At 39.5% G+C, this 27,542-nt stretch overlaps 1 protein-coding gene across 3 annotated transcripts in view; it reads right to left on the bottom strand.

Annotated features, from left to right (window-relative positions):
• Positions 1-77: 77 nt before the first annotated feature.
• SMURF2 (SMAD specific E3 ubiquitin protein ligase 2) overlaps positions 78-27,542 on the bottom strand; it is a 66,745-nt gene continuing 39,280 nt past the window's right edge. The window contains exons 1-16 of one of the 3 annotated variants that reach the window (XM_054221351.1): positions 27,073-27,138; positions 24,595-24,710; positions 23,155-23,239; positions 21,786-21,869; positions 20,173-20,375; positions 19,914-19,998; positions 17,013-17,171; positions 12,445-12,652; positions 10,838-10,941; positions 9,208-9,322; positions 8,610-8,788; positions 8,045-8,182; positions 7,701-7,821; positions 6,079-6,280; positions 4,246-4,321; positions 78-3,922 (exon numbers count right to left, since the gene is read on the bottom strand). In XM_054221351.1, the coding sequence (XP_054077326.1) occupies positions 3,823-3,922; positions 4,246-4,321; positions 6,079-6,280; positions 7,701-7,821; positions 8,045-8,182; positions 8,610-8,788; positions 9,208-9,322; positions 10,838-10,941; positions 12,445-12,652; positions 17,013-17,171; positions 19,914-19,998; positions 20,173-20,375; positions 21,786-21,869; positions 23,155-23,239; positions 24,595-24,661 (1,926 nt within the window). In that variant the 5' untranslated portion in view covers positions 24,662-24,710; positions 27,073-27,138 and the 3' untranslated portion in view covers positions 78-3,822. Of the gene's footprint in view, positions 3,923-4,245; positions 4,322-6,078; positions 6,281-7,700; positions 7,822-8,044; positions 8,183-8,609; positions 8,789-9,207; positions 9,323-10,837; positions 10,942-12,444; positions 12,653-17,012; positions 17,172-19,913; positions 19,999-20,172; positions 20,376-21,785; positions 21,870-23,154; positions 23,240-24,594; positions 24,711-27,072; positions 27,139-27,542 lie in introns of those variants that run through there. The other 2 variants (XM_054221350.1, XM_054221352.1) reach the window with 2 other exon arrangements.

Genomic DNA, 27,542 nt, shown 5'->3' with positions numbered 1-27,542 from the left:
AGTTATATTGTTACATTGTGAAGTAATTAAGAAAAACTTAAAACTTTTAAAACCATTGATGCTGTGACAGTGCAAACAGCATACAATTTATTGCTCAACTTCTGCATGGGTACATACATTAAGTACTTAAAAACCATTTTATACAGATTTTTTTTGTTAAAGCTCATGTAACAGCTGGGTGAAAGTACAATGATACCAATGCTAAAACACTCTGTAATAAATACAATGGAAATGATAAACTAAGAACTGTCAGTTTGTGGAGGAGTAGTTACACTCGTATAAACTAATGACAACTACAGACAAAGCTCTGAGGATGTGGTAGAGCCAGAAACCTACTACATAGTGTAAAGTACAACAAATGGCACCTGTTAACTACGTGGTGCTGTTTAAAATCTGAAGCCATGGGAGCATGCTACACGAAGCTGTATGATGCACACTTATGACAGAGAAGCAAAGCTTTTACTTCCATCAATGCAGCCAGTTTAAACGCACCAGAAGTTTAATACAGATGTAGTGTTGTAGAACAAGAATTTAAAAAACGGCTTGTGTGCTCTGGACTTTAGTACAACACAAAAATTTGGTACAAATAAATCAGTTTAGGGAAACTGAAACTATGTGCAAAAAAAAATTAGAATACATACTGTACAAAGCACCATTACAAAACTCTTTACACCGAGAAATTAAATCCTCTGAAACTCAACTGTGTACTGTATATTTGAAATCTACAAAAGTCACTGTTCATAATTAAACATTCATAATGAAAAGCAACAGCATAAAACCATGATGTGACATCTCTCTACAACAACTAAAGACTAGATAAAGTAAAACCCAGTAAGAGGGAGACATTGAAATAAATATTCACATTAATCATGGGGTGAAAGTCCAAGGTTAAAATGCAAGATTAGGCTTAGCACCTTTTTGAGGGGAAAGTAGCTGATATGATCTTGAAACAAAATTTTGCAAAGGAATCAACCCTTTAACATTTTCAGATAAACACCTGACTAGGCGACGAGGTGCTTTAGTTAAAGCTCTCAGTCATTAGGAAGGTAGAAAGGCACTCAAAATACTTGGTATATTCATGCTCGTCTGTCAGCTATGGAAAGTCAAATGTAGATTTGTCTACTTTTGTCTATAATATATTAAATTTACAATATTTATCTGTGTCAGTTAAAAAAATTTCTCTATGCCCTACCAAAATGTTTGGTAGAGCAAGCAGATGTTCTGCTAAGGCTGCTGTGAAAACGAACGGTAGTTACCAGCTGATTTAGAGTCTATATTCTGCAGAGCTCATCTCCTCCCTCCTCAAAAAAGCTATTCTGATATAAGGGTGGCCCTAACTATGCATTCAAAAATCTACCAGCCCAAGTAGGGAGAAGGTTTCTGGGAGGTGGGTACAGACGCTGTGGTCGGGAGCCACTACAGAGACAGTCCTTAGCTGGTGCTGAGGGGAGCTGCCTGGTGCAACGGGAACAGCAGCGTATCCCCCCCTCCAATCACCTAATAAGAGTCCTGACCCCTCCCCAAAGCTGGATCAAACTGCATTTTACATTTTTCATGTTTCATGACCAGGGAGGCTTCAGCCTGAGCAAGAGCAGGAAAAGAAAAAAAAAAAAAAAACAAACAAAAAAAATCACTTCTCCAACACTGGAGCATCTATCCTGTGAACAGTGGTCAAAACCTGTCTCTGTGAAGTCTCTGTAAATAGGAATTCACATCATACCTCAAAACTTGCGGGGGCGAAGAGGTCTTTGGGAGTGTCTAAAGCAGTGGTCCCAACGACAGGCAGCAGAACCGAGGATGAAACACACCGGGCAACGACCTACTTTGCTCTCCCAGGCAACCTGGCCAGATGGAGCATTAACGGCACTGCCCGAAAGCTGTGAACTGGGGATCCCAACTGCAGACGCAAAGGTACCGGCCGTTTTACGTGAGTGTAATTGGCCCTTGAAATGAAGAAAAAAAAAGGGTCTGATCTATTTCAAACCTGGCTGTCAAAGCGAGCTTCTTGGCTTTGTGTCTACATCCCTAAGTAGCCTCATCTCTGCAGCCAGCCCAGAATGGGAAGCATCTCTTAGAACAAACCTTCCCGCAACAGCTGTACAAAAAAAAATAATAATCAAATGAACATGTGGATTTGGCTCACCAGATTCTCACCACAATTCTACAAAAGTAGTCCATTGCCCACTATTCCAATACACAACATCCAGTAGTAGTTCACTCGCTGTGGCAGTCAGATTTGGCAGAACAAAATTAAGTTCAAGCTCCACAGAACAGACAGAAGATGAGCTAGTTCACCGGGTGACTTACACTGCAAAAATGGAACAGCTCTTTACATCCCATTCTTTTAGCATTTTCAATACCCTTGACTTTCTTCTCATTGGCAGTGTAAGAACAGTGCAGATTTGATGATTAATTGTAACCGAAGTTAGAAAAACCCACAACATTGATTGGAAAAAAACCCTCTACTTACTCCAAATATTCCCACTGCCGAGAGGAGAATGCCACCATCTCTTACGCAGACTGATTAATCTACACACCACGAGCAGATCAGACAGATCTTAACTGAGAATTCCCAAACTAACTTCGAAGTTCAGTTCCCTCTACTGGTAGTGCATTTTATTCCCCTTCGAAGAGATCAACCCATGTTATAATTCATATATATATTTACTTCCATCCCTACAATCAATAAATTATGTGCTTTTAGAACCTCATTTTCAAAGCACATTACACACATTTCAGTTAATATGCCATTTTTCCTTAGTTGTAACTTAAACCCACATGTCATGAGCAGCTAGACAAAGATTACAACGTGTTTTACCTGATATATCTTTAGCATCGACAACTACAGAATGTGATTTGGCTGCATTCAAACAGACTTTGGTTGACTGGACAGGATGGGTTCTGAAACGAACTGCTGACAGGCTTCTGCTGTCAAATATCACCTCATCAGCACACTTAAAAAGTTGAAAAATGCAGTGTTTAAAGTCAAAAGCAACAAAAAAATACTCTTCACGGACTTGTTAGAAAAATGCTGGTTTAAAAAAAAAAATCAAAACGTCTACTGTTCATTAAAAAAGGTCTATTCTACATGTTAACACAAGTACTGTACCAAATACAGTATGTGTCACTCACACTAGAAATTCTGTTTAAGGAATCTGACAAGTGATATAAATAGGACCCCAAAACATCGTATTTGTAATTCATGCTTGAAAAATATAAAAAAGCCCCCTGTGGTAACATTTAAGTTGAATTTACATTGCAGAATATAATGTTTTACTATAAGAAAATGCAGTTAACATGTAAGTGGCTTTAATTAAAAACATTAATGATTCTTTCAGCCAATTTTATGCAAAGTTAGAATAATCCAAAATATTTTTTCCAAAAATAGCAGGTATAGATGTTCAGTATCATACATTTAAAACAGGCTGAAACGTGACTTGTACCGACCGCTGAAGTTGTGTCTTGGTATCTGAGAATAGAAATCAGGTAGGCAAATATAATAGATTACCTTTTACAAAAATAGTAGTAGTCTTTAAGTATAGAATACTGCTTAACTGTTGAAATGTAGGAAAAGTCAGCATTCTGTATGTTCAAGATATTAGTTTTTAATAGCAGCTGAATGATCCTATGGCAGGAACCACAGAACCTATTTTCTTGAAATAAAAAAAAAATAAAATTCCAAAGTTGTCCTTTCCCTCCCAGTGTCCTAGTGTAGAAAAGGGAAAGTTTCCTGTATTTCAAGCATTTCTTGAGTCTTGGCTGAGGGAAGGGCTTTCTGGCTGACAGGAGTATAAATAGAGTCTCAGGTAGGGCTGCGAAGGGTCATTCCACAGCAAACCCACACGTTTCTTCAATGGCAGTTAGCAGCTTCTCGTACAGCTTGTCGTAGCTTTCGTAAGGAGGAATGTCTATTCGGTTAAAGCTGCGGAGAGAAGGCAGAAGAGTCTCAGCTCCCTGGCATGCCAAGCATCACCCAGCAAAGTTCTCTTACGCTTCATTTAATGTACTTGAAACAATGACAAAACGATACTTAACAAGGCCAACCCAACAGAACTTCATATATACATATATATGTAAAAGCAATCTCTAAAGCAATCCCTAGTTTTCACACCTTTACTACTCTATAATGGAAAGTGTTTATTATGTCAGAAAAGGAGGGGGGAAAAAAGAAAAAAAAAAAAAAAGAGAGAGACAGCAAATTGATCTTAATCACCATATCCCAACAGAGGCCTGAAAAACTCTTACCAGGTGTGAGCTTTCGGCAAGTTATTAGTGCTGGCATCGATCTGGTGGATTGTAAATAGTCGTGGGCCTGCAGCACCTGAAAAGCCAGAGAAGATCTCTGCTACTGCTGTGTTGCGCAATGTGCAATTTCTTTGTTGTACTCAACAAAGTAACTAAAACCACAAAAAGAGCGAAGCTATGCACAAAGAAAGCTACAGTCATAAACAGGCAGGAAAAACACTTAAACTCACAGCGCCTATCAGACAGATTCCTCCTCTCACCCACACAGGATAACGATCCAGTTATTTAAACCATTGAAAGATAAAGAAGAACAACGCATTGATAGGGAAGAATACGATACCTATTTTACACAGGGCACTACATAATTCTAACAGTTTTTAATTTAACTTCTCTCACCCTTCCCAGAGAACAAAACTTACTCAGCTGTATCTGTCCCCATTTTATAACAGGCAGTAGTGGACAATTCCATTCAAATTCCATACAGGAGTCAAAATCCCAACTTCTTATAATTTTGTTCAATTAATGTGACTATACCGAGATCCCCCTAATCTCCCTGCTAAAGAGAAAAGACTGCAGCACAGCAGACTTTCAGACTTAACGTACGTCGAAGACTTCACAAAGGACAGAAGAGACTACGAATGCCCCAACCTCAGCAAAACTGGAATTCTCTCCCGAGCAGACAGACAATAAAGAATATGATCCAGGGGCCAGTCTGTCTCACGGGGACTCTCTGCTGTTAAAGAAGAACAGCCGCTCACGCTGTACCAGTACAACTCGGCCCAAAACCTGACAACCTTCGTGTTCGCGTCCGGAGGAGAGCGGGTACCGTCACGCCGAGACGTGCAGCGCAGGTCCAGTTAAACTGGTGTTACTTCCGTTCTCCAGACAGCACGTACATCCTGCACTGCGCACTGACGGCACACCAACAGCGCGGCTAATTTAGCTTGTCACTGTTCCGAGGTGGGTAACTCTTACAGTTTGCCTAAACTAGTCCCTCCACCCTCTGCAATGTTAAACACTCACCCTTTAAAGAGCCGTGCTTAATGAACCTAGTTACTTGAAGTAACTAGGGTCTTAAAAACTCAGTATTTCTGAGCTTCTAATGCACCTGAACATTTTAGAGCTCAAGAAGAGAGGAAAAAGAAAACGAGGGCTTCTGTCTGATGATGAAGAACAAACAGGTTTCTAAAGCAACTGCCTTTTCTGGGTGGCAGCTCTATCGCAGCATTTGTGTTCTGATGGAATCTTCTACCTGCTAAAATGGTTTGTGTTTCCCCTGGGCATTTTCTCAGGGTAACTCGTGTTAACAGAGCAGCACGGGCTGCGGCCAGAGCGGCTACAACACACCCAGAGCTTCGACTGAAGTTCATAAGACCGGTCAGTAATTAAGGTGATTGCTTCCGATCCCTGGGCTGCCTGTGATTACAATAAAAGCAGTCGGCATTACCAAGTGCCTCTGCTGTCACAATCGCAGAACACTGCGTGTTGGTGTTTTCTGGTCCCAGAGCTGTACAGGTGATGAGGGCTTGTAAAAGACAGAAATTAAAAAATAGGCTTCCAGAAAAAAAACGCAAGGAGAACCCCATGAAGATGATTCTGCTGATCAGAACTTCTTGCCAGAGAAGGAACTGCGTACTTGAAACAAAAGAGCCATTTACAGCTGAATAACAAGGTAACAAACACACACACACACACGACTATTTGTGACTGTTGTTCATCAGACCATTAAAAACCGCTTTTAAAAAGCCACGCTGCAGCCAGGCAGCCTCCCGCCGTGTGTCCCGCGGCCTCCTCCCAGCGCGGGACCCACAGTCCCCTCTGGAGAAGCCTCACCTTGTAGCGCCTTGAAGCCCTGCAGAGGCACCCTGGACGAGCCGGTCACAAACTGGAGGAGTCGCGCTCTCCTCTCTTCATCGAAAAACTCCACGGCTTTCCAGAACCATTTCACGATGTTGCTGTCTGGGGTACAGTGTTTTAACCTAGTATTTGCCTTCCAGTCGTTAACATCAATTTTTCCCAGTCCACAAATGATGAGCTGTAAATTTAAAATAGAATGAAATATTTCATCATTCATCAATAGAAAAATGGTTTTGGAGCAAGCCAATTGATACATCGACAGATTTTATACCAAAGGCAAGTTATAACCTCTCACTAACCTAAAGTGACACAGAAATGTTAACTTTTCTATTTTTTTAATGTTATCTTTGTGCACAATCTGTTTTTTAAATGGCCTCAATTCAAATTTAAAAAAAATAAGAAACTCAACCTTTTCATAAGCTTATATGGAAGTGTCTTGACCTGTCAATTAAATAAGAGAAGCACAGATTCTACGCGTGTGTGAAAGCGCTCGCATAATTCACATCTGAACTCGGCATTTCCTTCTGAAGCATAGCTAAGGGTGCGTTCGGCTGGTCCAACTCTGGACCCTCAGAAGTAATCTTGTCCTTGTCACACCACACACGTAATACAAATCAGGCTTCTCTCCTGATGGAGAGCTTTCAGTGCTTCTAAAACAGAGATCCACAATGGATCCCATTTAATCTCAACAGGAATATGATTATGAGGACATTTTCTAGTGGTTAAGAACACTGGATCGTCCCCTCTTACCCTGCATCTGCAAAATGATTCTGGGTTAACAGAATGGCTGTCTCACTGCTGATGAATGAGAATATTCAGGCTAAGAGAAGAGCAGTCACTGACATTCTAGTGCAGCGAACAGAGGGAAGCATGAATAATTTACCTTGTGGCCATTTTCTATAGCAAAAACCTCAGCCCCACAGCTAACAGACTGTATATTAGAATTCAGTTTTAAAACAAGCTTGGGATCTATGGGATTTGCCTTGAAAGGATATTGTTTGGATGCTGATCTTGACCTTTTGCAGCCCATTTGTCGGTGACGGCACCAGACAGCACCTTTCCTTATGCTGTATTTACAGGGCCAATTTAGTCTGGCGTAACTCAGCCCTGCGAAACCACAGAGCTGCCTGACACCAAAGTCAGGGCCGGGAGCACGCGGTGGGAGGTGGAAGGGAGCGACAGACTATTTTCCTGGCAGCACTGAATTTAATATCGTGAAACTGCACCGCGAGAAATATGCGCCACCACCTCTGCTGGAGTTAACGCTCTCCAAAAGGATCTGAGGTCACTGCAGCTGCTTCTCCATAGGTTCACCTGGGTCGCCAGGTACAGGAGAGGGTCTCCTCTTCTACCGCTTCTGCTGTTGCTATGAAACGCTGCCCTGGGAAACACTCTCCTGGCTCTGAGTGGAAGGAACAGGCAGCCTCAGTGACTGCGTGACCTGGCCACCCCTTACACTAACTGTATTTCTTGCAACAGCGCACCTGCAAACCCCTAAAGCACTGGGGACACAACTTCGCCTGTTACTCAGCCTCAGAAGAATGCCTCGGGCTTGCGTTGTTACACTTGACGACGTAACGTAACATTAGTGGACTGACCTCTAACTCTTTCTCATCAAATGTCTTCAGCAGATGTTGTGGGATTACTTCATTAAATCCCTTCTGTAGAGCCAGAAACTGAGCTTCAATTCCTCGTAAAAACCGCCAGTTTACATAAAGTCTGCAAGCAAGCGCAAATTGGTTTTGTGAAAGATTTATTCAAATACCATAAACCTGCAATTTATCCAGCCAAAAAAAAAAATGACCTTACTGACAGGAATACACACACCACTACCGCTTCGGGAAAAACCACCACCACCACACTCTGTTAATTACTTCAAGTAAGTAAGAGTTGCTCCCCACCACAGGAAGTATAAAAAACTTTGGAATAGATATTGATGTACCTGACGTATTCCTTTTTGTTTTCCTCTGTCACAGGGATGCTTTTGCCATTGGGTTTCAGTTCATGTTGAATAATTTCCCCGTATGCGTTGTGTTCTACACAAAATGTATGGTCTAAGACCCCCGTGATATCATTCTCACTGGTGGAAAGAAATAAGCAAGTGACTCAGTGAAAACTTATTCTGCAAATATATTACAGCCATAATGTATCTGTCAGACAGCACAATTTAGTTTTTCAATAGCATTTCGATAGCAAAAGGTGAACGTACATTTTTGCTATGTTATATTTTAAAACCAGTATCAAAGTTTCAATGTTATATTTTAATAACATGTTACTGTTAATAATAGACAAAATTAATAAATTGAAATTTATGATGTATCCCACCCCACACCACAAATTTGAATACCTTCAGCATGTTAAGCCTTTAAAGAAGTTGAATTGCGCAAGAAAGATGTTTCCTAAGTCTGCCTGAGCAGGAGAGCAAAATATACTTCGTTTCAACTGCATTTAAGAACGTTAACGGAGACAGAATTCTAAGGCTGTAAGACAGAATACGGAGTACGTACAGGATCCAGACCAAGCTGTTATGAAGATCAGGGTCAACCAATTCCATATCATCCAAAGTAATTGGCTTCCCTAGCAACTGCTTGTAGAAAGGCAACGTGAAGCCCCCGTCGATATAGTGTCCGTGAAACACAGCCATCCCCATGATCCGGCCAACAAAATGGAAATAGGATAAGTGTTCCTAGAATTGAAAGGAGAGACTAAGCCATTCGGCTAAAAAAGAACTGCAGGTTGTATCTGCTGAATATGAAACACAATTTCAATACAAAGAAAAGACAAAAAGCCCAACGCATCCAGAGCTTTTTGTTTTGTTTTATACAAAGCACATTGAGTATACTGCTTCCAGGCCAGAAGTCTTGCTACTAAGAATCAAAATAAACTTAATGTCTCCTAAAGGAAACAAAAATCAACATCTTACAGAAAAACACATTTCAGAAGTTTCTTTGATCAGTACTAAAAAGAAATTATCATATTATTGCACAAATTCAGTCTCTAGCAATACTAATGTGAGAATTAGGTTCCTACGTCTAGAACATTCTCCAGATGTATTTAACTTCTAGTCACAAACCAATCATTTACAGAGCTCGTTACTAGTCGTACCGGGTTGACTGCAGAGTCTGGGTTGATTTGCAGCGTATAGATATCATCTCGGGAATATTGGAAAAGACCATAATATGGATTCAGCATTTCATGGGACAATAGGTAGAGCCACTCCCTGAAGAAAAGAAAATAATTTATTGTGTACTTTAGACAAATGCATTCCTACACTGGGAGTCTTTTCAGAATAGTGTGATTTTATTAAATCTTACTGTTAAACACAAATGTGAAAGAAGTTCTCTCTGATCATGCTTAGGTAAGGCTGAGGTCAGAATTATTTTTACTGGCTCAGTAATTGCACACCCCCGGACAACTGATGTACTTCCTGGCTTTCCAAGATTTTTCTCCAGGTTACTTATTTCCAGGAGAGTTTCTGACAGTGATTCTCCTTCATCCATCGCGCACTGCAACAAGACACTACGTATTCTATGGACTGTACTACAGAGATCTTTGAGTCAAGGCTTTTAATACAACCCGTCTTCAGGTAACAGATGTAATAATTTTAATTACACGTTCACAAATTGGTAAGTAACGGTCTAAGAACTGGGAAAACCATAACACTTTCTAGTTTGGTCTTCCTCTATTCACGTATGGGAGATGGCAAAGGCTCCACGACATACAGACCAGGAACAAGAGCCACACTGGAAAATACGAGCAGATACTTTGGAAAATAGCGCACAATAACACCCATAACTTCTTTATTTTAAACACTATTACCAAACAATTAGTAGTAATTGACTCAACAAGACTGTTTTACTAGTTATGGCTAATTAGCATGTTAAAATATTTAGGAATGGATGAAGTGAAGACTCTGTTGGCCATTTGCAAGCCCCTGAAGACATGGGCAGAGTAACAGCCTGGGGCCCAGCTGTCACTTGCCGTAGGCCAAGGGCAGATGCAGGGGATGGGCTGTTTGGGAGCATCGTCTGTACTTTGGAATGAACACTAATGGTAAAAAAATGCAGTGCAATGTAAACAACGAATACTCCTGAATGAGTCAATGCTGATTTAGAGCGGATCCTCATGCCAGAGGTGGGGAATATTTTCACTGAAGCGAAACCAGCATCCGTGCAACTGGCCGGTACAATTCCTAATGCTGTTTTAACACGTGAAGAATATCTTCATACAATTACATCACTTTTTATAAACAAGTGAAAAATAACCTCATAGACTCCTGACAGACTGTAGTTCCCTACTAACTGTTAGTTTTTAACATTTTGTTTCAAACAGTAGTGACAATTTGCAATAAAGCATAATTTGTGATCGAAGTTATGCCACAAAGCTGAGTATTTAGTGGCATAAATTCTCAGATACCCAAGCTTTACTAACCGAAGAAAAATACAGTCATTTCAATAGATACCAAAAGCCTGTCATGCATGCGATAGACATCTGATGCGATCTGTAACACGCACTTTGATTCATTTACAATAAATTAGTTTTTTGATGCAGTTTTCCCTTTAAAACACTATCTGAAAATATATTCTTCACACATACAATCTGTTACAGAAATAAATATAAATAAGAATAATGTAAAGAGAAACAGGGCTGACAGAAGGCTGGTTTAGGACTCAAAGCACAGGTGTAGGTGGTGGGCTTGGGGTGCAGGGGAAGAGACAGAGGACAGACTGTTTACCTGGCAACGCCTCCATAATCAAGGCCTTCCTCCCCACGAAATTTTATCATTAATCGTTTCCACAGGTCTTTTGGCCTCATCTTCATGACTTGCCTGTAGGATTCCTGTAAACACAAAACGCTTTCTTTTATTAACTGCTATTTCAGACAAGAAGCTACTACTGTTTGTTAGAAATGAAGGGATTCTCAGACTCTAGGTCCGAAGGCGATACTATTAAGGGGGATACTATTTTCCTAGATACTAACGAGCCTCTCAAATCACAGACTGTTACTTAGTTTTCTACAAATGTGGTAACACTTGTTAAGTAAAACAGATATGTGAGAACCACCACCTTCTGCTAAATTTGCAGAGGTGTCCAGTGATCAGAACAATCTCTCTCTCTTTCTCACGTAACTTATAAAGAAATTAAAATCTATGTCAGTAAACTCCTTTTGTTTTGCATAAAGGCTCAGAAATTTTGCAGTGTGAAAAGCCAACAATGGAGCTTCTACTCTGGGTATAACGCATGTGCAAACCTTCAGGAAGCATCTTAAGAACAGAAGCACCAACGCCAGCCCAGTAGATCTACGGAATTACTCCTTTATCATAAGACTTCAGCAAGAAAACACAAAAAGAAAGCCGAAAGAGGCAAAATGAATGCTGATTTTTAAAAAGGAATTCAAACAAATACGTCTAGTTTTTATTTATGTCCAGTATTGGTGCCCCAGTCTTCAGCTTTGCAGACCACAAGAGGCAGGTGTGCCTGGGACCCAACGTACTCAACTTCGCTTTCAGAACAAGAACATACAGTTTGTGCTGCAGTACAGCAGCCTTTCCTCCCTTTCTTTTTCAGCTGATTATGAAGTGATTTGACCGTCTCCAAAGGGAAGACCAACACAAATCTTTCTTGGCTGGGAAAAAACTGTGACAACACAGTAGGGCTGTCAAGTTTGCGGGTGGGGTAAAAAGCAACAGGGATGGGTGGGATGGCTGATAAAGTTCTCAAGGGGACTGACTGTTCTGCAGAAAAAGCCAATGAATTATAACTGCGTTTAATCAATTCAGCAGAATTATTCTGCTGAATAGTGTCACAAAATAAAATGCAGATATCCCAGGTCATTCAAAAGCCTAGACAATTCATAAAATTGGTCTAATTCTCAGAAGGGGGAATCAACCAGAACTGAGAGAGATGCTAAGTAATCCAGACTACAAAGAGAACGCTATTCAATAGTAATTTTACCTAAGTTACAATAGATCAAAGATCACCAACGATTTCAATTTGTAAGATTCCCTCTGTAACAGACATCAGCGTTCTTATACCCAAGAAGTGAGACAGTATCTTCAAAGATGTGAAGTGCTGGGACTCCTTCCTCAGTCCCTGACACAGTCTCTACATCTCCAGCCACAGGGAAAGCTTTCCTCATTTTTCTGCTTCTCTACAGGGTAAATACATCTACTTTAATTACACAACCCTTCTTAACATCCCCTTGAAATGCTTCCTCTTCCCATTTGCCACCCGTAAAATTCCAGCTTTAACTCCAGATTTCATCTGAGTGACTTTAGACAGTTATGAAGAACCCTCCTCCCCTTCCCTCAATGTTAAGAAATGGGTCAAATTCTCAAATTACCTCAAAAATCTCTTCCCTGGAGACCTCAATACGACAATGGCCAGCTTGAGGTTGCTGCTGTGACAGCTCTTGCCTGAGGATCTTGAGTTTCTGCACTAGGTCTCGCTTGTAGCGCGGCACGGTCAGACACTCGGCCTCGTCGGGAAGCTGACACAGGGACACGACCTGCTGCTGCTGGTGCTGCTGGTCTTTGAGTTGATTCTGGCGGCTAGAAACAAACACAGCTGTTTGCAGACATTCACGTCACACGTCCCCAACTTTCTTCAGATGTTTCTTAAAGGTTAAGGCTTTGTAACTAAACTGCTTTCAATTTACTATGATTACTACTGTGATTACGCTAAAATTCTCTGGGCCCGGTAAAAAAATAAATTCAGAGAGATTTTATCCTGACTAAAGACATATGCTTCTGTCTTTGTTGGCAACTATCAGTTATTTTTAGGGCTTGTTATTTCTATTAGTACTACTCTACAAAGTATGTAAAAGGTTGCAGCACTATATAATAAGGTATTATCCATACAATTTTACTACTAAGCTGCTGACACTGAATTTCTCAGATACCGTTTCCATATTTCCTTTGCATGTTTTGCCTTCCTCCATTTTAAAATTCAGGGATCTGCCAAACACTATGCCTCTAATCTACAGTCAATACCATCGTCTGTTTTAAATGGCTTGTCTGAAAAAGAGTAAGCTTACAAAAAGATGTTTGTACTGGCAGCTTGGCGGGGCCCTTGTCCCTTGTACCTGGCCTAGTCTGGACCACAGGAATGTGGGAGTTCACATGTAACTAACTGGCACAGATAAACAAGTATTTTTACTAGCAATTCTAAGAGATTTTGTAAATCTGACTTCTTACTAGGAAAAGTAAATTAATCGTGTTGCAGAGATGTCCTCTCTAATGTAATTTCTTGACCACGGTAAGTGGATATTTTTATAGCTTTTTAGTATGGCATCTCCAAACAACACAGGATAAAAGCTGTATTTTACCTAAACCATGAGAAGAACATCTCTGTGTGGAACACATGAGAATACCCTGAATTTACTGGATAATAAGAAAGGTTACAATTCAGAATGTTTTCCAGTGGAATGTTAATACATTTTTTTTTCAACATCAAAGACCAAAAAATATCAGATGGAACCAAACACAGTTTCAATATATTTTAAAATTTCAGCCTATTGTCTGTTTTGAAACAAGGTCTACTAGAAAGCTCTCCTGGCCAACCAACTCCAGCAGGCTTTTACCACAGGAACATTCAGAATTGGCAATTGAAAAAAAAAAAAAGGGGGGGGGGAGGTGTTCCCAGTTTGCCTTGTGGTTCTGACAGCTATTCTCTTATTTGCAAACCTTCTATTTAAAGCAATTCTTCACAAACCACCCTCAAGGGAAACTAACACCAGGTGAGCAGGAAATCTTTATCAGTAGTCTTACAAGCCTAACATTTAGAAAGCCCTGCAATGGCACACACTATAGATCACCTCAGCAGTAACTCAAAGCTTAATGTTAATACTAATACCTCTTTATTCCTGGGCCCTGAGGAGGGAATAATGCAGAGAAATCCTACTTTGCTACTATGCCCTGGGATGCAGAACTGCAGAAGTTAGCTTACTCAATTTTGTTAGTTTTACTGTGTTTTGTTGTTTGTTTCTGGTTAGGTTTTTTTTTGGTTGGTTTTGTTTGGTTGGTTTTTTTTAGGATAAGGCTACCTTAACTTTATTCTCAAGCTGATCCCATTGGTCTTACAGTAGATTACAGTTATTTTAAGTCATTCCTGAGAAACCAAGTCATTACAATAATTTAGAGACACACACCTGACGTGGTTCCAGACCATGGCTCTATGTCGTTTGTGCTACATGCATGGTCATTTCTGTTCACTTGTGACTAGTTTTAAATGAGTCTCACTTAGCTGTATTTACTTGATATACAAATTAAAGCAAAATAGTTGTTTTATCTTCTGAACTTTCTAATTCCATAAGAATGAACATGTGAAAATATTCCTTGTATTCCTTCCTACCAGAGAAGGTGATAACTACATACTAAAGTGAGCACACACTCATACTACCTTTAACAGCACAAAAGAACCAGTCCCCTAAACACAAACTAGTCAGTGTCAGTCTTAAAGAAAACGTCATCACTGAAACGAGCAAGAATTTAAGATCTATGCATGAAATTAAACCAAGATAAACTAGGGCAGAACTAGGAGGACAAAAATAAAATGCCTTCCTCCATATTAGAGTAAAAATAATCAGTGCAGTATTAGCTAAACAACCTGCAGTGCTTAAAGTAATTAAATCTAATTTCTTAGTTTGTTTTCACAGCTGAATGACTATGCTTGACTCTGTACAGTGCTTTAAGGATACAGCTAAGTACTTTTCAGGTGCCATAACTATCAAAACCTATCACAAATTCTTGGCCAATATTTTTAAACAGAACTGGGTTACAAATTTGATTATTTTCATAACTTATAACATCATCACTGGAAGAACAAACTGCTTTACTCAGCTCGATTAGAAAAGTCAGTATCACTGAGAATAAACATTTTCTTATGCCTTTGAACCTAAAACACTATCACACCCATCCCACCCAAATCTAAACTTATTTCTCAGATAATTTAGAAAATGACAGGCCCTAAGGCAAACTTTTTTTTTTTTTTTAAGAACAATTAAGGAGGTGGGCTTAAGGGGAGGCAGGGGAAGAGAGGGGGGGAAAGAAAAAAGCTTTCACATATCCTGTTTGGTGCAATAAAAGAATAAACACCAGAAAAGATTTATCAGGCAGCAGACTTTGCTGATGACACTGTTGGTTGAATTTCTGAAATCCTTCCCTAATGAAAGACAGATGTACAAATGAAAAACTTCAGCACACTGTAGCAGTACTTTAAACTTAAATAAATGCAAAATGGTTCTGTGATTCTGGAACTTGAAAGTCAAATTGGATTTTCCAGATAACAAAGATAGCTATGTATTTGTCCTCCACAATCCCTGTCGAACTAGCTACTGCCACCCTACTGCCACTTAAAAATAAACCTACCTGGGAAGGACAGCATTTCAAATATAGTCCAGTTAACTGAATTTTCTACAGTTTAAGAATTGGACTATTGTAAGTAAGAGGGTCTGAAGTTTTTATTCGGGTCAAGTATCTAAATATGAATTAATTTAATGAACTTTTCTGTGTTTCAAACAAGAACATGCTCCTCCGCTGTTTTTTTTCCAAGACCACGGTCATTTGAAACTACCAATCTAAATTCGGCTAAAATTAGTAGTGATTTCTTCGTTTTAAATTTAAAAAAAAACAAAAAACAAACAAAAAAAAAACCACCAAAAGTGCCAGCGTCTGGAGGATGGGAGCTTACTGAAGTTCTGTAATATACACATATATAAGAAATGATTTCTCTAAACAAAATACATGTCTGTCAATATTTAGACTCTTCTCCCTTCTGGACTGTTAAGTTCAAATGTATATTGGGTAGAGAAGGCTAGCCAGCTTTTATGTATTACACAAAAGATATGCTGACCTCCTGCATATTACTTTCCATTCCTCGGCTTTGTCTTTTCAGCGCTTGTTCCCATTATTCTTTCCTTCAGCTTTTCTTCCCAATGATTCACTTCCTTAAAAGGACTATTCCTCCTGCTTACTCTTGCCCAGGGCTGCAGGGCTTTCTGTCTACCCAACTCTTCATTGTTTCTTCCACTTAACACCTACTCAATACTTTACAGGTGTTTCCCAAGAGTATAAAAAGGTGTTAGTAGGAAAAACAATAAGAGTCAAACTCCTGAATGGCTTGCAGAAACTGATAGCCACGTCTACACAAAATAAAATAAATGTTTGTTTGCTTTTTTGGGTTCCATTTTTAGTAGAGGATCCCCCAGTGTGAAATGAGTCCCTAGGGAATAAAAACAAGAGCCAGAATTCTTTTGAGTTTCCCCTTCTCTTAAAAACCTGCAATATGAAAATGGGACATGGAAACACTAAGGCAGAAAAAATACAGTTCTTATTTGATTATTTTTTTCTGAGTTAAATTATCGGGCTCTTATTTTGAGAATATCTCAACTAGCCTTAATCTAAAACTGAAGGTGGGAGCTAAAATATTTCTCCTTTATTCCAGGAGAATGGCTGGGCACGTGTGCATCCGGGCTTAACTCATCAGTATTTCATACCACTGCCTACTGAATGCAACCTCGTATTTTAAAACGAGTAGTCCATAACTGGAAGTAGTGTGACATATAAAGAAGAGGAAAGAAAGTGTCTCTCTTGCTGTTAGAAAAAATTCTATCGGCAAATCTTTCTCACCAGACAGCACTTGCTTCCCCCCTGCTGCCCCCAACTCCCGGCATCACAACAGCCACATTCCTGCCTAAATGCTGCTAGAGATTATTTTTTTCCCCCAAGAACAATCAAACCTGTTTTGTTTGCTGTGTAACAGAGTAAGTTGTTAGCATGTTCAAGAACACCACTAATATGCTTTATGTACCACTGAATGGCAGAATACATCTTGATATAAAATCTGGCACCCCTCAAGAATCACTTTCTTTGCCCTATTACCCTCAACACATGCCGGAAACTTTCGGCTTACTTTAAGACTAAATGCAAGTTAGCAGATAGCCGTGGATCTGTAAACTGCGTTGTCCTGTTGTTATGGTCAACAAAATAAACTCTGCCTGTTGCTGTATTTCGGATCTCCCATCCAGGAGGCAGTGGACCAAGCTCTTCACAATTGATGTTGCTAAGATCCCTGTGAAAACAAATATAAAATGAAAAATACCTCAGCATTTGGCCTCCGAGCCAAACAAGCGTAAATGTAACAGAACAATTCCATGAAGTCTGAGAAAATGTATTGTTTCAGAAACTTGATCTGTTCAGCTGGAATCTCTACTCCCAAGGTGCAAGCCCACCAAAGAAAAAACACACACCCCAGAACACATGCCGTGGGGAAAAAATTCTTATCAAATAACCTTCATGTCTACAAACTAACTTCAGATGTTAAATTAATAGAGGCTTAAAACAAAAATAAAGACCACTGCCATATTTGCCAAAATGGAATTGCAGTTCTACACCAATGCTGACAGAAAACATTTTTAAAACAACATTAGTCATGTAAGGAACTCTGAATCACACTTTAAAAACTCCTACAAAACAAAACTGTATTTCTGAAGAGTTATACTTTCCATGAAGAATTACGCATGGGATGTGTGTGTATGCCACAGGCGGTTTTGCCCCAAAACCCAAAATGCTAGTGGGAAGCAAACAGCTCTCTAACAGAATATTTCAAATAAATTATTACATGAACAATGACTCAGCTCCGCACTGAGCAGCACAGAGATCGCTTCACAGGTCTCAAGAAAATTCTGCTGAAATCAGGAAGATGTAGATTCATTCTGGAGGTTGACTGAAAACAAACACTAGTCTTCAAAAAATGTAAGCGTACTCATTTTTCACGTATATAATCCACACCTCAGATACACCTTTAAGAAGAGCTGCACTTGATGGCATGAGGGAAGTCTTCAGATCTCCCAGCATGACGGAGTTGAGGGCTGGAAAGAGCCGAGGGGCAGAAGGGCTAAAAAGACGCCGTCTGCACGGACTCAAAAGGCTGAGAAGCCACTAATGGAAACACAAGGCTCTGGAATTGAACTTCTGCTGATATTACCCACACACACAGTGCTGCTGAACTGCAGGGATTATTTTTATTAACTAAACGACTCCGGCATATTAGCATAAAAATACAATATTCCTTAGAAATGACACAAACTCTGGCCTCATGCAAACAGCCAAATTTTGTGCTCAGTGACGCTCATGCAGTTTCTGCTACCACACCTAACACCAGCACTAACTTAGATTTCATACAAAACTATTACACCACAAACTTAAGGATTAAATCTAATATAATTTTGTTAGATAAATCTAGTTTCTAGTTTTATATGATACGGAAGTCATGGACTTCCTAACGCCCAGCTGCCAGCTGTATCGCACACTCAAGTCTATGGATAATGCATCAAAGCAAAGTATAGTCTTGTAACACAAAAGTAGCAATAACAACAAAAGAATCATTGGAAAAATGCAACGTAGTTCTGGCCGTGAGGCACTTCAACCTTCCTGGGATATCCAAAATCCACTTCCATGAGAATGAACACCAGCAGCAACTGACAAAGTTGCTACAATTCTCCTAAATGCCAACGCTGGCTGCCAATTTCAAACTGCACACGTGATTTTACAACACCATCCCCAGACTTTAGGAGGCAATAATTTTCAACAGGATTTCTTTTATTTATTTTTTTTTTTAAAGACCAATCAGAAGCTAACAATAGTTTTCCTGTTATCCTTCTTTGCTTTCAAACACATCAGAAATGATCACATGTACAATATGTACACTGCTGTATCGTGTAAATAAGGACGCTAAACTAAAACGACACTTACTTCAGATTTATTTTCTCCTAAGTGTTGAAATAGCCACAACAGAAACAGCAGTTGGAGTATTTTAATCACAGGTCAGGCTCTCTCAGCTTCTCTACCTGTTTGCCCCTCTCCCCCACGTTATTTCTCATTATATGCTGCTAATGAGATGCGTGAAAGCATATATGATTGCTCTAGGAATATCAGTGTTAGAGCATTATGAAGAAAATAAATATTAATTTCTGCTCTGTAACAGGAAACCTGCTGTAAAAAAGCTTGTGCATTTTTAGATGTTTGCTACTATACTCAAATGGAAAACCTTCCTGTTTTTAAAAAGACCCAAAATCCTGGCACTTCAAACACAGCTCACTATTTCAGCTTCCAGGCTTTTTATGACCCAGTGTCTCCAATTAGTTTCTTAAAAATGTACCAAGTTTCCCATTCCTTGAGTAAACTATGTTTGGTAGTCTGAACACAGGACAGTAATTCTCACAGACAAGTACATTTAAGCTAATTCAATGATGAGACTGTAGTTCACTAAAAATAGCGTGTCGAAACATACAAGGGGCATCCTGTAGATGTTCCAGGTTTTCCCCTTTGTCTGCTCCTCCAGCAAAAATGGTCATGTTTGTCTATCCTATTTGTCACAAAGTTTGTTCTTCATAAATATATGTTGATAGCTTCTCAGGTCTTGCTAACTTCCAGAGTCTGAATTAAAAACACATACCCAACTCAATTTTCACTGAAGCATCTTGATAAATCTAGATGTTTGTAAGTGCTCAGATCCTACTTTCTGTTTCATTATTTTGCAGAGTATTAAAATCTGGACTTGGCTATAATTCACATGCAAGATCTAGAAGCAGTTAACTATACCTGTTTTCAAACCGCCACTGATATTTATTTCTCGATTCTCCATCTTTGCATTAAAATAACAATTTGAAGAACCCGGACACTCATCTATTTGGATGAATGACTTGTTAAAATGATATACTGGGGCCAAGAGTTAGAGATATAATATAAGAGAGAGAAAACTCTGAGTAACGTACTGCTTAAACACCTTAAAGATACTTTCATTGTTTCTCACCTAGGTACTCTCGGATCATGCCACGTGCTAACACCAGTCTGAGTATGCAGAAAATAGACCTGACCTTGCTGAGTCGTCCTTTGCTCTGTGAAAATAAAGATAAATTCGTAACTGTAAGAACAAAAAGTGAAATACAAAACCTCACAAAGACTGATTTCCTAAAACTAAGGAATCAAAAGGATCTCACATAAGGAGAAGACACAACGCATTTTCCCAGTTTCTTGGGAGACACACAATTCAAATATTTTAAATTGCATACCATATCCTTCAGGTAAATCCGGAGGAGTGTGCAAGTGTGTCCTGCTCATGTAATTTCTGTGCCTCTGTGACCTGACTCTCCTCTCCGCCAGCCGGGGATCTGACGACTGCCCGCAGGTCGCACCGTTCGTTCCTGTAATTGGAGTGTTCTCATCTACAAAACAGCTCAGGGGTCTGCCTGGACTGGAGTATTCAGATGCTGGCCTGTGGAGAAAAAATGTGAAAAATCGCATTGCTGACTGGACACAGGGCTACACAACGCGCCTGATGGAAGCTCTCCGGGAATCCTTGTGGATGGAAGCTTCATCTAGGGGCTCTCAGGAAATCTTTGCGGATGGCAGAACTGTGGAGTTGACTTGGTGCGCAGGAAACCTCGATGATGGGCAGAAAGCTTCTGTTCAGCGCTCGCTGGTTCATCCCAGAGTAATTAGTAAACCTCCTCACCTATCTGAGGGTCTGACCTGACATTTAGTACATGATGCTGCAGCATCAAGATCATATCAAATGCTCACATGAGCAGTTCCCACCTTCAACAGAGTGCTGACAGAAAAATTTTTTTAAAATGAGGAGCATACAGCCCAAACTCTCCCACCTTGCCTTCATATGGCTGAGGAAGTGATCAGGCCTTGTTACTCCTTCCAGTTTTTAGGGAAAATTATTAGGCGAGGATGGTGACCAAGGGCTAAGTAAGATAAACCCAGTTGTTCTTGAGAGCTTGACTGCAAGAGGAAACACTGAATTACATGGTTTTGTGTCTCAATGCTGCTTTCAAAAGGATTTAAAATGGGTTAAAGGGGGATTGATAAGGATGCAGGAAATCCCTGAAACAAATTATATATTTTACATTTGGTTTTCTTCTGTAAATATGTCTAGAGCTTAGAATAGGTATTTTAACATACCAGGAAAAATACAGATAGGTAAATTAAAAAGATGTTCAGTGCCTTCACTCACTAGAAAACTGCAAATATGTATCAGAGCTGTCAGCATTAACATTACAGATTATTTTAAGTCAAATATACCCATACAGAGACTGAAATAACATTTACTGAGGAAAGAAGAGACAGTCTGAAGGCACAGACAGTCTGCAGAAGAGTCTGAAAAATATGAAATGACACTGCCTACAGTTCAGGTAACAGCAAAACTGGTTTGAGGAACAGCTTCGCAACACACATCTACTGTTATTAGAAAAGGTGATTGTCATGATTTCGAAACTTGCTCTGTAACAATCAGCTTTAAAAGTTCTGGATTACATGGTCACAGCATGTACATGGACAATGTCTGTCAGCTATTTATGATCTCTTTTCTTCATCCTTACAACGTCTGCACATTGTAATGAATATATTTATAGAGGTCTACCATAGCACCTTTACCAGAAAACAAAGATGCTAGTGTTAGGGGAGGAAAAAATAAATCTAGTCAGAATGATTCTTCTGAGTTAAATACTAGGCAGACTGAAGGAGGAGGATGTTAGAGAAGAAAAGCATACAGCGTTTGTAGAGTGACTTGGAGGAATACTGAATACCCCGTTAGAGCCACTTAGAATCGCTTGTGCTCAGTGCTCCTGGTCAGCAAGCAAACTTCGTCATGGGCACAGCCTCCTAAAGAATGTCTTACCGTGTTGGTCGCTCCCACTGAGTTGTTCGTGTAATATGATTTAAATACTGGATCCTTCCAGAAGCAGTCCTCCGCTCCTCCCACCTAGAATTCAGACATTGAGAGATAAGGCAGTGAGTGGTATTTCCAGGAAACCATGGCACAAAATATTTCCAACATAAATGCCAACTCAGGAAGACTTACACTATTATGAATCATGTTAGCTGAACAAGGTAACAGGAAACAACTGGAAGTTCAACTCAGAACTGATTTTACTTACTTTTGTCTTGGAACCAGGCATATCATTAACAATATCACACCTTCATGTTCAATAACTATTTGAATTCTAATTAAATCCAAACAGCCATATAAAGAAGCTTCTTGAAAACATCATGTTTAATAATGCATTTAACATCTTTTGACCACTGATTCTAGTAAAGTGCTTTCATAGTATCTTCAGGCACTACTTGCTTTCATTAAAAAGTCACCTTCAAATAACATGACTTTTTATTACTTTTGCACTCCAAAATACAGGAGGCTATACAGCTAGCTTTGCAGTTACACAATTAAGTAAGCAATATTTATACAAGGAACGTTTTGAAGTTAAAATTTTTAAAAATGTTTTTGACTTCTCCAGACTCCAAATTAACAAAAGAATGCTGTTTAGGTCAGATGATAATTTATGTTTCAAAACTCATCATCTGAAAAATCAGTTTCTCCTGTCTTTACCTGCCAAGAATCACATTCAGAAGGTCTGTGTTTGCTCTGAAAAAGTTGATGACAGCACCAGAGCCTAAAACACTGCATTTTTCTGTATTCGCAAAACTGGTTTAGGTGTTAATGATGTCATTAATTCTCACAGGGACAAATCAAAATCCTAAACTCAGCCTTTGGCAGGTAAATACAGCAAGAACTCAGGCTACATTACCTTCTCCAATCATGATTTACATGGAAGAAAAAGTGATCCATTTTTATAGCAGTGTACACCTCTGCACAGCACGGCAGAAGGCGGCCAGGCCCGTGTTCACTACCTTGCTACAAACCTACTGCACGGATGAAGCCAGTTTGCTGGCTGTGATTTACTGTTATATTAGTTTATCAGTTCTATAATTTGTAAGACATATGTTTTCTTAGAGAAGTATATTTTTTTAATCCATTTACTCACATATACACCACCTCTCGTTTTCCAAGAAGAGACAAGTCAACAGTCAAATTATTAACTATTCTGTGTATCCTAGCTGGCTTATCTCCTGCTCCTAAATTCAAAACTGCAGATGTCTGAGTATGAGAATAAAAATAAGTTAACCTATTTGTACACTGACTTCTCATTACTGCAAAAGTCTGTTGTATGAGCTGTATTTGTATTTACACCACAGCGATGTCAGCTTACCCATCTGGTAAATCATTATCAAATAACCGACTGCAATCCACAACTTGTCCTCCTGTGCCTATTCGGTCTCTGGACTGAAGACTTACTATTAAGATAATAAAAGAATTATTAAAGATATGACATCTGAATGCAAATTACAGTTATATTTGAAAGAGAAATGGTACTACTTGCAGGACTATGTTGAGCCACGTTCTGGATATTTTTTCCTTCCCACAAATCAAAGAGAATTATACAGAAACAGCGTGTGTTTTCATACATGTAATTCTCTACACCTTTCTTCAAAAAGTTTTGCTTAAAAATATGAATGCAAGCGAAGCAAGAAAAAGAAGTTAACTCTGTAGCTGTCATTAACTTTTCTCCGTATGAGACGGACTGTGACACTTGTCCGGCGGCAGCAGGGCGGCTTAACCTCACACAGGGCTGGGACAGCACGGGGAACAGTGCCACATTTGCACAGCTAATGGGAGAACTGCTAACAGAAAGGACTAAACTAAGAAATTCCTGTATGTTTTTGACTCCTCCTTTCGTATTTTGTGTGCACACGGGATTCAACACACACACGTACACACACACAATCAGGCAAAATTTCACTGCAAGAAGCACTAGACGTTTGGTTTATTGGCTACTTTCAAACACCAGTGGTAAGAAATCAGATCAACTCACACAAAGCAGTGCTTAGCACCCCGAAAAGCTCTTACTGCCCTCAGCAAAGCTGTATTACTTTTTTTTTTTTACTTTTAATGTTTCATTGTAATGGATATTTATGCCTGAAGCTTTTGTACTACAGTTATGAAAATCATGATTTTTTTTAGTCAGCTTTTGTTCCCAATATCATAATTTGCAAGTGTCCAATCTAATAATTTATGACACTTGTGTTCCTGTGGGGTTGGGGTTGGGTTTTTTTGATGTTTTGCTTTGCCTTTAACAATAAAACAATTGCTTAAAAAGCTAAATACGTGCTGTGGCACACATTTCTTGAGGTGGCACTACTGTACCTCTGGAGAACTGTCTTCAAGCCCTATTTATGTATGCAGTGAAATAAACTTACAGACCTTAATCTAGACACAAACAAACTTCTGTCAAGATCACAAAAGACATAGTAGTACTGGCAGTTTTTGCCAGAGAATCCAAATTTTCCGTAACAACATGTCTTGAAGCTCAGGATTTTGGGCCTTCAACAGACCAACCCAGGGAGCCCTGCAGTACGTGCCTGCTTTATTCCTAATCAATATTAATTCCTAGTCTTCCATGAACACTAATGTTACAAAGCAACTTCTAGAGCCAAAGACACCTTCAATTTAACTTCAACCAAAACACAATCTTAGATGACATATTTATTCTGCAACAAACCCACACATTACAAGTTCACATTGTTGCATGTAGGCAAGGTTTGGCAAGCAATACACACAGACAAAAATGAAACTAAACAAAGGCAATTACCTCCTCTTTGCCTACGTGAGGACCAAAATTTGTGCACGGCTTCATTTTGTAATGAGTAAGGACTCATGTTTTTCTGCACCGCCACATCAGAAATAAAATGGTGGCACAGAAGAGAGCTGCAAGATTAAGACACAGTTCAGGTGCCCTTTCCATCCACATCTTCTTCCCCCCTTCGAAGATAACCCCAGGTAGTTAAGAGAAAGATCCCGTTGCTCCCTGTGCCAAATTATAAAGGCATACCCACTGCGCACTTGATTCGTAAGGTTATCATCTGCTGAAGGTATCAATTACATTTTAAAATTGTTTTCTGATCTTGCACAGCCTCTTAATATAAGCCAGTTTATCATTAGAAGAACTGAGACTGTATTTATAACTTATTCTATCTTCTTACTTTTTATCAAGGTTTCTCCACCACGTTAACTACTGCAGCAGAATTACCTAGTTTTACTCAGGCTCATTCATCCATTCAACAAAACTGCATTAGTGAAGAAAGATAAGAATATAAGGAGATTAATAACGAGAATTTAAATAAAATAAAGACAGGAGTCTCTGGAATCTTACCAAGGATGCATTAAATTAAAACACAGCCATGACGGACGAAATCTGACCTTTCTGATGATAACAGATTACAGGAACAGATAACAGGAAAGCAGAAACTACAGATTTATTCTCCGTCTCCGCCGTAACCTGACAAGCTGCGTTTTTCCTAGGTTCAATGTATGATCCAGCAGCTCCTGCTAATTAGGGACAGCCCCAGCAGCATGCCAGGAGAGCTAATGCTGCTCTGGCTACACCACTTCCCATCATCACACCAGGTTAAGCCAACTGGTCAGTCTAGTTTATGCCCACATTGCTGACTAGTTATCTCTGACAACTAGTTATCTCTGAAGTGTATCTGCCATGCCCACACTGCATGGTATTTGCCCCAGGCTTCCCACCTGGCATCCCAACAGCCTTGACACCTTTCTGCTTTGGGGTGGCTTTTTTTTGTTTGTTTGTTTGTTTTTTTTATTGTTTAATTAATGCTAGCATTCTTGAGTCATGATGACAAGGATGCATGTTGCATACTCTGGAGGGCAGCATGAGAGCACGTCACGGTGTGAGGGTACAGTCCCTGCTGGTGTGACATCTGAAGGACTGCTGCGGGCAGAGCAGACCCTGAACAAGCGAGTTCAGTTTCCTCTTAAAAGGAACCCCACAAACAAAACTGCATGCATAAAGCGTGAATGATCAGGGGACCAGTATACTGGAGCAAAACCAAAAAGCAAACCAAACTGACAACATAATGCACCCTAGAAAAATAACTTTTTTAACCTGTACTCTTCTGTGCAAGCTCCCATGGAAAATTTAATATTCAAGAATCATCTGAAGCGGCGGCAGTGCACTGACAAGTCCGCATTTCTACCATCATTTGACTCTCCTGTGCCACCTCACTCTTTATCTTAATACTGTGCAAACACTTGCAGATCAGATGCTAGACGGGTGGTTAAAGCAACATGAAGAGGTAACGCCACAGGTGTTATTCAACAGAGCACTTTGAGGAAAGCAAACAAATGCACTGAAGCCCTTATTTGCTGACTGATATTCCAATAGTTTTCCCTGGCTGACAAACCAAGAATGCTGCCTGGGTATTATTTGATCTAGTAATTTAACACAAAACTGAGCATGCAAATTCACTTTTCTTTCCCCTATGTCCAAATACTCTCATTAACATCTTGCCATAAAAATAACGAGTTCCTTATACTGACCAACTTTTTCTATGACTTAAGTGACCTACTAGAAACGCTGCCTTCTGAAACAACTTACAGTGCACCAGACAGAGTGTTTATGAAGTTGTTTGTGGACACCTGTTTTTCAATTTGCCAGCTTCTTTTTAATTCTCAAGTTATTTAAGGTTTATGAGTTAGCAGAATGACAAAGCACAGTTACTGAGATTGGTGACAGACTTGTTAATAACCCGTGAAAACACAAAATGAATTGACCAAGTCATCCCAGACAACAACTCATTCCTGTTGCAGCAAGATGTTTTACCCTTTCACAAAACCTACAGGAAGTAAAGCTTTGCTGGAACTCTCAATGGCCAAGAAATTTGTAATCAGTTTTTCACAAGGAGTTCAGGCTCAAGTTGTCACCATTCTTTACAGTGAAATTAAAAGCTTTCTAAATCAATTTTCTGTTATCTATGGTCTTATCTGTCCTAACACTTATAATAATATTTGGGGGGGGTTGCTTAGGGGGGGTTTGTGTGGGTTTTTTGTTGTTTGTTTTCGGATTTTTTTTGTTTGTTTTTGTTTGTTTGTGTTTTTTTTTCTTTAAATTCTCTACATACACACTTCTAGCTTGAAGTCCAAATGACTCTGGCACTAGACACAGAATTTGAAAAAAAAAGTTAATTACAGGAAACTGACATCTAGGAAGGGTATTTCTATAGCTACTATTAAGCTTCAAGAGAACTAATAGATAAAAACCTTTACTTACCTACTATCTGTCCTCTAACAGTATCATTGTCATTTGGCCCAAGCTTGCACAGATCCAATCTCTGATCTACAAAACAAGGACACAAAGCGTAACTCACGCGGTATTTTGCTGCCTCTGAAAGGCACATTGAAGAACCATCAGAACAAAATTCAGCCTGGTGCAGGATAGTTAAGACTTCAAGAGATGGGGGAAGGGACGCAAAACTAAAAATCTTCAGCCAAGACTTCATTTTTCATTATTTTAAAATCAGAAAACAAGACTAGAATACTTTTGCTGTAACATTTTTCCTACTTCACAAAGCTCTTCTGATGACTAAGAAATTACATTATCCTATATTGGATGCCTAAAGCGATCGTAAAGTATTTTGAACTCTCTTCTCTTGTAAAGACCAGCCATTGTCATAATGCACTTCCAGCTCAACACTCATTAGTACAGCACAGATAACCTGCAGCATCACCCCATGCGTTCCA

This window comes from Rissa tridactyla, chromosome 15, assembly GCF_028500815.1.
Source record: "Rissa tridactyla isolate bRisTri1 chromosome 15, bRisTri1.patW.cur.20221130, whole genome shotgun sequence".
In the NCBI taxonomy this organism is placed as follows: domain Eukaryota; kingdom Metazoa; phylum Chordata; class Aves; order Charadriiformes; family Laridae; genus Rissa; species Rissa tridactyla.
This window is presented reverse-complemented; position numbering and strand designations above follow the sequence as displayed.